Source organism: Mesoplodon mirus (assembly GCF_964341445.2).
Source record: "Mesoplodon mirus genome assembly, chromosome: 2".
NCBI classification, from domain to species: domain Eukaryota; kingdom Metazoa; phylum Chordata; class Mammalia; order Artiodactyla; family Ziphiidae; genus Mesoplodon; species Mesoplodon mirus.
This window is the reverse complement of record NC_138977.1, coordinates 222915291-222928606: the sequence shown is the minus strand read 5'-3', so window position 1 is coordinate 222928606 and position 13316 is coordinate 222915291. Positions and strand designations below refer to the sequence as shown.

At 40.9% G+C, this 13316-nt stretch overlaps 1 protein-coding gene across 6 annotated transcripts in view; it reads left to right on the top strand.

Moving 5' to 3' along the window:
• The window catches only part of CPXM2 (carboxypeptidase X, M14 family member 2), a 128865-nt gene that overhangs the window by 42989 nt on the left and 72560 nt on the right, over positions 1 to 13316 (top strand). For all 6 annotated transcript variants that reach the window (XM_082636031.1, XM_082636034.1, XM_082636036.1 and 3 more), the window contains exon 4: positions 9423 to 9562. In XM_082636031.1, coding sequence (XP_082492157.1) covers positions 9423 to 9562 — 140 coding nt within the window. The remainder of the gene's footprint in view (positions 1 to 9422; positions 9563 to 13316) is intronic.

The window sequence follows — 13316 nt, the reverse complement described above, 5'->3', positions numbered from 1 at the left end:
AAAGGAACTTCTCTAAGTGGGAAACACAAGAGAAGAAAAAGACCTGCAAAAACAAACCCAAAACAATTAAGAAAATGGTCATAGGAACATACATATCGATAATTAACTTAAACGTGGGGCTTCCCTGGTGGCGCAGTGGTTGAGGGTCCGCCTGCCGATGCAGGGGACACGGGTTTGTGCCCCGGTCCGGGAGGATCCCGCATGCCGCGGAGCGGCTGGGCCCGTGAGCCATGGCCGCTGAGCCTGTGCCTCCGAAGCCTGTGCTCTGCAACGGGAGAGGCCACAACAGTGGGAGGCCCGTGTACCGCAAAAAAAAAAAAAAAAAAAAAACTTAAACGTGAATGGATTAAATGCTCCAACGAAAAGACACAGACTGGCTGAATGGATACAAAAGCAAGACCCATATATATGCTGTCTACAAGAGACCCACTTCAGACCTAGGGACACATACAGACTGAAAGTGAGGGGATGGAAAAAGATATTCCATGCAAATGGAAATCAAAAGAAAGCTGGAGTAGCAATACTCATATCAGATAAAATAGACTTTAAAATAAAGAATGTTACGAGAGACAAACTGTCACTGCAGATGACATGTTACTATACATAGAGAATCCTAAAAATGCCACCAGAAAACTACTAGAGCTAATCAATGAATTTGGTAAAGTTGCAGGATACAATATTAGTGCACATCTTTAATTTCTTTCCTCAGTGTCTTACAGTTTTCTGCACACAGGTCTTTTATCTCCTTATGTAGGTTTATTCCTAGGTATTTTATTCTTTTTGTTGCAATGGTAAATGGGAGTGTTTCCTTAACTTCTCTTTCAAATTTTTCATCATTAGTGTATAAGAATGCAAGAGATTTCTTGTATTAATTTTGTATCCTGCTACTTTACCAAATTCATTGATTAGCTCTAGTAGTTTTCTGGTAGCATCTTTAGGATTCTCTATGTATAGCATCATGTCATCTGCAAACAGTGACAGTTTTACTTCTTTTTGTATTTGGATTCCTTTTATTTCTTTTTCTTCTCCTATTGCCGTGGCTAAAACTTCCCAAACTATGTTGAATAATAGTGGTGAAAGTGGACATCCTTGTCTTGTTCCTGATCTTAGAGGAAATGGTTTCAGTTTTTCACCATTGGGAAAGATGTTGGCTTTGGGTTTGTCAAATATGGCCTTTATTATGTTGAGAAAGGTTCCCTCTATGCCTGCTTTCTGGAGAGTTTTTATCATAAGTGGGTGTTGAATTTTGTCGAAAGCTTTTTCTCCACCTATTGAGATGATCATATGGTTTTTCTCCTTCAATTTGTTAATATTGTGTATCACATTGATTGATTTGTGTATATTGAAGGATCCTTGCATTCCTGGGATAAACCCCACTTGATCATGGTGTATGATCATTTTAATGAGCTTTGTTTGCTAGTATTTTGTTGAGGAGTTTTGTGTCTATGTTCATCAGTGATATTGGCCTGTAGTTTTCTTTTTTTGTGTGACATCTTTGTCTGGTTTTCGTATCAGGATGATGGTGGCCTCATAGATGAGTTTGGGAGTGTTCCTCCCTCTGCTGTATTGTGGAAGAGTTTGAGAAGAACAGGTGTTAGCTCTTCTCTAAATGTTTGATAAAATTTGCATGTGAAGCCATCTGGTCCTGGACTTTTGTTTGTTGGAAGATTTTTAATCACAGTTTCAGTTTCAGTGCTGTGATTGGTCTGCTTATATTTTCTATTCTTCCTGGTCCAGTCTTGGAAGGTTGTGCTTATCTAATAGTTTGTCCATTTCTTTCAGGTTGTCCATTTTATTGGCATATAGTTTCTTGTAGTAATCTCTCACGATCCTGTGTATTTCTTCAGTGTCAGTTGTTACTTCTTTTTCATTTCTAATTCTGTTGATTTGAGTCTTCTCCCTTTTTTTCTTGATGAATCTGGCTAATGGTTTGTCAATTTCATTTGTGTTCTCAAAGAACCGGCTTTTATTTTATTGCTCTTTGCTATTGTTTCCTTCAATTCTTTTTCATTTATTTCTGATCTGATCTTTATGATTTCCTTCCTTCTGCTAACTTTGGGGTTTTTTTTGTTGTTGTTCTTCTTCTTTCTCTGATTGCTTTAGGTGTAAGGTTAGGTAGTTTATTTCGGATTTTTCTTGTTTCTTGAGGTAGGATTGTATTGCTATAAACTTCCCTCTTAGAACTGCTTTTGCTGCATCCCATAGGTTTTGGGTCGTCGCTTTTTCATTGACATTTGTTTTTAGGTATCTTTTGATTTCCTCTTTCATTTCTTCAGTGATCTCTTGGTTATTTAGTAGCGTATTGTTTAGCTTCCATGTGTTTGTATTTTCTACATTTTTTCCCTATAATTGATATGTATTGTTATAGTGTTGTGGTTGGAAAAGATACTTGATACGATTTCAATTTTCTTAAATTTACCAAGGCTTGATTTGTGACCCAAGATAGGGTCTATCCTGGAGAACTTTCCATGAGCACTTGAGAAGAAAATGTATTCTGTTGTTTTTGGATGGAATGTCCTATAAATATCAATTAAGTCCATGTTGTCTAATGTGTCATTAAAGCTTATGTTTCCTTATTTATTTTCATTTTGGACGATTTGTCCATTGGTGACAGTGGGGTGTTAAAGTCCCCTACTATGATTGTGTTACTGTCGATTTCCCCTTTTATGGCTGTTAGCATTTGCCTTATGTATTGAGGTGCTCCTATGTTGGGTGCATAAATATTTACAATTGTTATATCTTCTTCTTTGATTGATCCCTTGATCATTATGTAGTGTCATTCTTTGTCTCTTGTAATAGTCTTTATTTTAAAGTCTATTTTGTCTGATATGACAATTGCTACTCCAGATTTCTTTTTGTTTGCATTTGCATGGATTATCTTTTTCCATCCCCTCACTTTCAGTCTGTATGTGTCCCTAGGTCTGAAGTGGGTCTCTTGTAGACAGCATACATATGGGTCTTGTTTTTGTATCCATTCAGCCAGTCTGTGTCTTTTGGTTGGAGCATTTAATCCATTTACATTTAAGGTAATTATCGATATGTATGTTCCTATGACCATTTTCTTAATTGTTTTGGGTTTGTTTTGTAGGTCTTTTCCTTCTCTTGTATTTCCTGCCTAGAGGAGTTCCTTTAGCATTTGTTGTAAAGCTGGTTTGGTGGTGCTGAATTGTCTTAACTTTTGCTTGTCTGTAAAGGTTTTAATTTCTCCATCGAATCTGCATGAGATCCTTGCTGGGCAGAGTAATCTTGGTTATAGGTTTTTCCCTTTCATCACTTTAAATATGTCCTGCCACTCCCTTCTGGCTTGCAGAGTTTCTGCTGAAAGATCAGCTATTAACCTTATGGGGATTCCCTTGTATGTTATTTGTTGCTTTTCCCTTGCTGCTTTTAATATTTTTCGTTTGTATTTAATTTTTGATAGTTTGATTAATAGGTGTCTTGGCGTGTTTCTCCTTGGACTTATTCTGTATGGGACTCTCTGCGCTTCCTGGGCTTGACTATTTCCTTACCCATATTAGGGAAGTGTTCAACTATGATCTCTTCAGATATTTTCTCAGACCCTTTCTTTTTCTCTCCTTTTTCTGGGACCCCTAAAATGGTGCATTTAATGTTGTCCCAGAGGTCTCTGTGACTGTCCTCAATCGTTTTCATTCTTTTTTTTTTATTCTGCTCTGCGGTAGTTATTTCCACTATTTTATCTTCCAGGTCACTTATCCATTCTTCTGCCTCAGTTATTCTGCTATTGATTCCTTCTAGAGTATTTTTTTTTTTTTTTTGTGGTACGCGGTCCTCTCACTGCTGTGGCCTCTCTTGTTGCGGAGCACAGGCTCCGGACGCACAGGCTCAGCGGCCATGGCTCACGGGCCTAGCCGCTCCACGGCATGTGGGATCTTCCTGTATCAGGGCACGAACCCGTGTCCCCTGCATCTGCAGGCGGACTCTCAACCACTGCGCCACCAGGGAAGCCCCTAGAGTATTTTTAATTTCATTTATTTTGTTGTTCATCATTGCTTGTTTGCTCTTTAGTTCTTCTAGGTCCTTGTTAAACGTTTTTTGTATTTTCTGCATTCTATTTCCAAGATTTTAGATCATCTTTACTGTCATTACTCTGAATTCTTATTCAGGTAGTGTGCCTGTTTCCTCTTCATTTGTTTGGTCTGGTGGGTTTTTAATCTTGCTCCTTCATCTGCTGCATATTTCTCTGTCTTCTCGTTTTGCTTAACTTACTGTGTTTGGGGTCTCCTTTTCTCAGGCTGCCGGTTTGTAGTTCCCATTGTTTCTGGTGTCTGCCCTCAGTGGGTGAGGTTGGTTCAGTGGCTTATGTAGGTTTCCTGTTGGAGGGGACTGGTGCCTGTGTTCTGGTGGGTGGGTCTGGATCTTGTCTTTCTGGTGGGCAGGGCCGTGTCTGGCCGTGTGTTTTGGGGTGTCTGTGAACTTAGTATGATTTTAGGCAGCCTCTCTGCTTATGGGTGGGAGTGTGTTCCCATCTTGCTAGTTGTTTGGCATGGGACATCCAGCAGTGGAGCTTGCTGGCCATTGGGTAGAGCTGGGTCTTAGCATTGAGATGGAGATCTCTGGGAGAGCTCTCACTGATTGATATTATGTGGGGCCGGGAGGCCTCTGGTGGTTCAATGTCCTGAACTCGGCTCTCCCACCTTGGAGGCTCAGGCTTGACACCAGGCGAGAGCACCAAGACCCTGTCAGCCACATGGCAGGTAAGTGGGGAGTTTCTTGCCTTTTGGGAAGTTTGAGGCCTTCTGCCAGCATTCAGTAGGAGTTCTGTAGGAGTTGTTCACATGTAGATGTATTTTTGATGTACTTGTAGGGAGGAAGGTGATCTCTACGTCTTACTTCTCTGCTATCTTGAAGGTCCCCCTGCAATAGGAGACTCCACTGAAGACACCAACCTCCGCACAAGCTAGAAGTGCAGAGGCATTTTTTTCAGAGGGTTTGCAGCTTGCTTTTCTTTTTCTTTTCTTTGTGCTTCGTCTAGTTTCATTGGCACTTCAGATCAGAGTGCCTAGTCAAGAATAATTTTTAAAGTAGGTTGTATATCAGTTACTATTTATATCTGTGCATCTCCTTTCCTTTCCTCATTAAAATTCAAATTTATTTTAATCAGTTTTATGAGCAAGTAGTTAAAGAAATCAAAGCATTAAAGGATTATAACAAATAAACAATAGAATGGTGGTTGCCATGGGCTGAGCAGGAGGGGAAATGGGGAAGATGTAGGTTAAAGGGTATAAATTTTCAGTTACAAGAAGAATAAGTTCAAAGGATCTAACATATAGCATGGTGATTATAGTTAATAATACAGTATTGTATAATACTTGAAAGTTATTGAGAGTTAAATCTTAAGCATTCTCACCGCACAGACAAAAAAGTGAGTTAACACTCGAGGTGATGGCTGTATTAATTATCTTGATCTTGGTAATCATTCCATAATGTATATGCAAATCAAATCATCATGTTGTACACTTTAAATATATACAATTGTATCTGTCAGTTATTCCTAATAAAGTTGTACAAGACAAAAACAAAAACAAAACACTAGTTCCTGTTGAGGCATTCCACATTCCACCCCACCCCCTGACTGCCCCTGAATGCTATGAATGGGGCAACTACTTCCAACTCTTTTAAATTGTTTCTTTGGACATTTAAATCTTAATTTCTAAATAATATGCACATATTGATATGTATTGGTTTATATAAATTTGGGACTTTATCTTTTGAATTCTTATTACGGAAGATGAGAATTTCAGCTCATTTTTAAAATCACTCCTTTACCCCTCTTTAATCTTTCCAATAAAATCGCATCTCAGATTTTGGATAGATTTACATTTGAGGTTTTCATTGTTATGGCTATAAATATTGCTTACTATTGGGCCAAGAATTATTGTAGTTTTGAGCCAAGAAATAATTTCTTGACAACCTTTTGTTCTCCTGCAATTGCTCATGTTTTTAAAAACATCTCCCCACACCCTGCAATAGTCTGGGTCTCTAAAATACCCTTCAATATAACTTTCTGTAAGGTCAGATCTGTTCAATGATGTTTAGTCTGACTTTTGTTTTTTTGTGTTTCTGTAGACGTTCTTTCGGGAGCCCTTTGACCTGCTGTATTCTGAATAGGTTGCTTTCTGGGTCTTTTACATCACTAGTATCTCGGGAGTTCTTCACTATCATTCTGAGAAGTCCCTCCTATGTCGGAACCCTTTTTTTCTGGATCTCATATCTTCCTCTTTTTGGTGTTCTGCCTCATTTTTGTGGAGCACATCCTACAGTAGCAGACATCTTACTGATACCATTTTTGGCACTCTGGTATAATTTGGTGACATCTCGGGGCCTGGTACCTCCTCTTTCATTGAATTCTCCCAGATGCTTGCTTTATAAATTTGTAATTGATTTTGCAGAGGTGGCTGTCATTTCCCAAAGAGTCAGCTTCAGGAAGGGCTCTTCAGTCTCCTGACACCTTATTACGTTTAATTGACTGTCTGGGGTGCTCAAGAAGAACTGAGATTGGCAGCAGAAGCAAAATATCCAGACTGGCAAAAACAGGAACTGTAAATTGAATGTCAGATACCAGTCAGTAGACTTTGGTCGAATGACATGAGGACAGCTGCTCCAAGCTTTCATGATCCTGTAGGGATAAACATCCTGGGCTGTGTGGCAGCTCTTTCTTGTCTGCTTAGCCCATAAGCTGGCATTCTGAAGCTCTGCATGATTGACATTTTGGGACGGGCAGCTCTTTGGGAGGTGTTGCTGTCCTGTGCATTGTAGAGTGTTTATTTAGCAGCATCCCTGGCTTCCATCTGTTAGTTGCCAGTTGCACACACCTCCCCCAGTTGTGACAGCCAAAATGACTGCAAACGTTGCCAAATATCCCTTGGAGGGGGGCAACATGGACTCCTGTTAAGAACTTTAGACAGTGGGCCTCCTCTTTTTTCAGATTTTATAACTCTATTCTGGATATTTGAGGTTATAGAAAATGTGACACCAGTTAACTGGAATAGTATTGCAATTCCCTGGAATTTTGTACAGTGTGAAATAATTCTTAAAACACCCATATTTCCATGATTTACCAAATATTCATTGTTTTAGGTGTACTGATAACTAGCATTTACTGAGTGTTCAATTCTTTTTGAGCCCATGCTACTAACTAAGTGCCAGGCCCTGTTGAAAGCACAGTCAGCATCCTGTCACTTGAACAGATGGGGTAACGGAGGCACAGAAGAGCATTTAGGCAAATTGCCTGAATTAATGCAGTATGAAAGTTGCAGAACTGGGATTCACACCCAGATAGGACTTCAGAGCACAACCTCTTAATCAACACACTATGCAGTGGGTGATTTTGAGATGCCAAGGCCAAGACCAAGACACATCACCGTGAGGGGACTTCAGTCCATCTGCCTGTTCTGAGCTCCAGGAAGGCAGGACAGCCCGTGTTGTCTACCTTTGTATTTCTATTGCCGGGGCCACTACTTGGCATATAGCAAAGACAAGGTGAAGGTTAATTTTAATAAATTAAGCTATTCTAAGCACCAGTCTCATGGGCAGTTTATGAGAAAAGAGGAACCACAACAAAAACGGAGTGGGTATTATGGTTTCTTGAAAGAAGATGAATTGTGATATTGTAGGTCGTTAATGGGTTTCAGGTCTCCTCCATTGGGGGGATAAGTGCCTTAGATGAAGAAAGGGAGCAATTGTGTAATTATCGCCTTCAGGCTGGGATGGTGATCTCCCTGTTGACTGGTAATGTTGGGAGATGAGAGGTTATACTTAAGAGTCGTCATCACTTCAACAAAATGCACTGAAGCACAGGTAGGACCATTAACACACACTTGCACAATTTAGCTTTTCTTTGATGGCTTTAGAAGGCAGAACCTTGCAGCACCTCTAGGTCCTTATTGCAGACACCCTGTGTACCATCAGACATGGAGGTGCTGGTTCACTGAGAGCTTGGGTCTCTGGAGGCTGTAGACTAACAGTTTTTTAATTCACCTCCATTTGAGATGGCAGTGCTTTTAGAAGACCATGATATGTTAGTATTCTGACTTTCTCTCAAAGCTGTTTCAAGATTGTTTCAGGAATGGACTGGGAATGCATATGCTGTGTTGGTCCTGATACAAGCCTTATGTTAGCTGGTGCAGTGATGGATGAGCTCCGCTAATGGGACCCTTAGCCAAGCTGTTCCTCTGCTATAGCTGAGCTCTGAGTTTCCCATCAGTGCTGGCCATTACAAGTAAGAATTTGAGCTGAAAAGGTCTCAGAGGTAGGGAAGATAGACTGGCCTATCATTCTTATCTCTTGACGGTCACTCAGACTTTTTTTCATCTGATTATGCACTTGTGAAATAACCATAGGAAAATGGGATTCATGCAGAAAAGATCTTAGTAAATTAGAAAGGTTCACCTGGCTCACTTGTCTTTTTTTGTGTGTGTTTTTTTTAGGTCAGGGCATTGTCTCTTCACATGGTAATAATACAGGGAAAATTCCAGAACAGAAACTTCACGTACCTTGTAAATTCAGATCAAGGGAATCTTTGGTAGTAGTAGTAGCTGACACTCAGGCACATCAAATGACTTAAATGCTAATAAATAAATTTTCACTAGATAAACTTAACCTTCAACTCCAAGTTCAAATATCATCTCTGACTTGGGGCTTCCTGTCCGTGGTCTCCCCCAGACCAAGTTAGCTGTGCTAGGCTTGAGTGCTCCCATAGCAGTTTGCTCCTGTTCCTGAAATAACACATTGCCTATTGTGTTCTAATTCATCTATTTTCATGTCTTTCTTCCTGCCTGGATCCTGAGATTCTAGGAGGGAGTGATTCACCTTTGTACCCCCAGCACCTGGCACGTGTAGGCTGGTAGGTAGGAGACGGTCTATGTCTGTTGGACGAATAAGTAATAGGAGAACTCATTAAATTTCATCTTCTACACTGGGCAAGAGGAGGACTTATCATATTGAAATATTTCCAGCTTGTTAATAATAAGCAACTCCTTTTTATGATTTAGAATAAGGCGTTCAGGGCACAACGACTTTTTTTTTTTTTCCAATTCCTCATTCTTTTCTATTCCTCCCACCCCCCTTCCTCGAAATCTCATAAAAAATTTTGTCTTAATTTTCTTCTATTCTGAGTCTTTTTGAAGAACACCCTTCTCTTTTTTTTTCTTTTTTAATTGAAGTATAGTTGATTTACAGTGTTGTGTTAGTTTCAGGTGTACAGCAAAGCTATTCAGATATATATATATATATACACACACACACACACGTATACATGTATATATGTATATTCTTCTTCAGATTCTTTTCCCTTATAGATTATTACAAGATATTGAGCATAGTCTCCTGTGCTATACAGTAGGTACTTGTTAGTTATCTATTTTATATGTAGTAGTGAAGAGCACCCCTCTCTTTCTTTTCAGGCAGGTATTAATGAAAATGATTTTTACGACGGGGCATGGTGCGCGGGAAGGAACGACCTCCATCAGTGGATTGAAGTGGATGCCAGACGTCTGACCAAGTTCACTGGTGTCATCACTCAAGGGAGGAACTCGCTGTGGCTGTAAGTGTGGCTGGACCCGTGCTTCCTGGACTCTGTGCCTTGAGTCTAAAGTTCTAGAGTTTAGACAGGGTCAGGGAAGTTGCAGAGAGGTATCTGGGAATAGGCAACAGAAAGGAAGAAGGTTGCAGTGAGGACAGGAGGCTGTGGTCTTGCTGTAGACACGCTGGGAAGGTGCATCTGTTGGATCAACACTGTCCCCGATACCGGAGCAGAGAGAAGGATCCATGGGTTAGACTGAGGAGACAGAGGTGTTGTCAACCTCAGGCAGGGTAGGCAGGAAGCTGCCATCTTGGATCTGGGGCGAGCTACTCGTGGGCTGAACACAGCCTAACGTAGGAACTCTGCACAAGCAGTGAGTGACAGGTAATGGTCTCCAGCCACTGTCCTGGGGTAGAAGGGATGACTCTTCCAGATTCTGGGAAGAAAGATGAACTCTAAGCAGGTTCCCAAATGACGAACCACTGGAGGAGGAGTAGAATTGAAGGAGGAGCCAGTCTGGGGCCTGAGAATGAGATGGAAGAGCCCATTGTTCAGAATTGAGCTTGGGATCAGGGCTGGGTCAGTAATAGTAGTAGTCCCAAGAGCGGTGGGCTGTAGCTCCTTAAAACTCATCTCATGGTATGTATATACAACGGAATATTATTCAGCCTTAAAAAGGGAGGAAATTCTGACACACACTACGACATGCATGAACTTTGAGGACATTATGCTGAGTGCAATAAGCCAGACACAAAAGGACAAACACTGTATGATTCCACTTCCATGAGGTTCCTGGAACAGTTAAAGTCATAGAGACAGAAAGGAGGATGAACGGTAGTTGCCAGGGTCTGGCAGAGGGGGATAGGGTGTTATTGTTTAATGGGTATGGAGTCTAGTTGGGGACGATGAAAATTTCTGGAGATGGATGGTGGTGATGGTTATGCAACAATGGGAATGTACTTGATGCCTCAGAATTGCACACTTCCAAATGATTACAATGATTAATTTTATGTTATGTGTATTTTACTACAATAAACAAAAAATATATATGTAAACATAACAAAACCTTTCCACTTCAGCCCAGGGATGGTGGTGGCGACAGAGGCAGGATTCTATCTGTGGGGTTGTCCTGTGGCTCAAGCTGTGTAGACAGCAAACATGCAGAGACTGGGGGTTAGGCAAGAATTAGGAGAGGCTGTAGGACCTTGGGTGCTTTCTTAATTTAAACAAGAAATTTTCAATTCCTCTAACATCTGTCTACACCGAGAAGCCAAGAGCACAAATGCCTTATATTTAGACATTAGGAAACCGACTGTGGACCTAGTTAGCAAAGAGCCCTCCTGTCCTGCCACCCCTCCCCCTGCCCTGTCTGTACTGCACACTCAAATCCCATGTCTTGGTCCCTTTCAGGTTTTACTGATTACCAGTTGGCAACCATGTAAAGTCTGTCTTTGTTGATTAGATTCATTTTAATGCCTGGAAAGATCAACATTAATAAGTAAACCAGGATAGGAGGAGGGAACCTGGCATCTGTGCTCACATTTCACTGCCTGTCATTGTCACCGTAAAGGGGACTTTCTTACAAAATGACAGTTGTCAGGCAATGACTCATCATCTGTTTTCCTCTGAACCTTTTTTTATTGTAAAGACAATGCTGTAACCTCCAACAACATTTAAAAACATTACCCGTGATTCCACTGTTCTTAAGCAAACATAATTTTTCTACAGATTTGTAATCATATTACATATGCAATTGTTATTTTTAATTTAAAAACATATCCATAACATTTTCATGCTGTTACTCAGAGTTCATAATGATCATTTTTAATAGCCTATAATTTACTCAGCCATGCCTCTATCACGTCTCAATTTTCTACTATCATATATATATATATATATTTTTTTTCCGTACGCGGGCCTCTCACTGTTGTGGCCTCTCCCGTTGCGGAGCACAGGCTCCGGATGCGCAGGCTCAGCGGCCATGGCTCACGGGCCCAGCCGCTCCGCGGCATATGGGATCCTCCCAGACCGGGGCACGAACCCGTATCCCCTGCATCGGCAGGCGGACTCTCAACCACTGCGCCGCCAGGGAGGCCCTACTATCATATATTTTACAGGAAAACATTTATATACTTTTTTCTTCCTTTGAATTACTTCAAATAAATTTCCAGAGCGGGGGATAATTTGTACATTTTGACAACGTTTGGTTACGTATTTGTGCTACTCACATTTTATTCACTTTACTTTTCAGTAGCACTTACGTGTGTGTTCACATATGCTGATTTTTGCTCTGTGGTGTGTGTTTTGCTCTAATCAGCGGCTTATTACCATAACAGTTGTTTCCACTGTGTAGATTCTGAAAGGCAAGAATTTTAGAAGAAACCAAGTTGAATTGCTCACAGAGAATAGAAACTTGGAAAGAAAGACTGATTTGAGGTCGTCCGTAGGGATGAGAGCAGGGATTTTACCTTAATGCTTGGATATTAACCCGTCTAATCAGTATCATTAGAGAAGCAGTAGTTGGGTTATTACTGGATTAGAAAGAAAGCAGGGTAGGAGCACTGCTTACATTCTGTTTCAACTGGAAACACAAGAGGGTTTGGGGTGAATAAGAAATTGCAGTCGAACAATATCTTTCTTTGACTAAGCCCGGGACAGGAATATCTAAGAGGGAGGCAAGGGATAGAATTGCTTTTAAGAGTCAGGTTTTTTTTTAATGTATAAATGTATTTCAGGTCAAGGACAATGAAATGAAATCTGATGCGTTTCAGTTTATCTTACCTCCTGGAATAGGACTCTGTACTAAGGAGTGAGGAGGAAACAGTCAAGGGTACATTTTGGTATCTGAGCCCCTTGCCCCAGAGGCGCTGGAGGTACGATGACCAGAAAGCTTGCCAACAACAGAAATCACCAAATGCCAATAGTAAGGAAAACAGTAGCTGTCCTTCTTTCTCTCTCCCAGGGCCTCTATCCCCGTGCTGTTCCCAGTTACGGTACCATCTACGGTACCACTTTTAATATTCCTATTTATTGGTTTCCATATTTCTCCCCACCAGTCTGTGAGAACTTGATAGAGGCAATGCCTTGATAGTCTGTGTCTCTGGGACCTGGCCCAGTACCAGGCATCTCATAGGTGCTCAATCAGCGATTCTTTAATGAATGAATATTGTAAGGAAGTAGCAAATTGGCAAAGAGTCATTCACACTGAATGGTAATGAGCTAATAATTAATTGTGAGTATAAATGACTGAAAGCAGGCTTAAATTGTAAGGGGGGAGGGGAGGGGACGTGGAAGGAGTAGACTGAGAAGTGATAAGGATTTTTAGAGGTGGAGGCACATAAAACAATGTGGCTTTGGAATAATGTCATGGCTGACTCTTCCTGGTTATGAGATTTCTCTTCTTTGAACCTCAGTATGCTCTTCTCTAAAATGGGTTAACTACTGTCTAACTCATAAAGATGTGGTGAAAGTTAAATGGAATCACATTAAGATGTTTTAAAATTACCCAGCACGTAATAAGTGCTCAATAAATGGGACTTTCTTCCCTCTGCACCTAGAGGGAACAGTAGTTTTCAAGCTTTATTTTTAGCCACAGACCTTCCTTCGTATAAAGTCTTTCCTGGAAACATTTAGAAAATACAGACAGATGAGGCTGCTTCATGTGAATCTGGTGGTGGGGAGAGCATTGCCTGCCTGGCCCTCCCCTTGACCCCTCACAGGACCACCCCTGCAGGATGCATTATGAGAGTATCACTGTGTAACAAGCATACTAAAC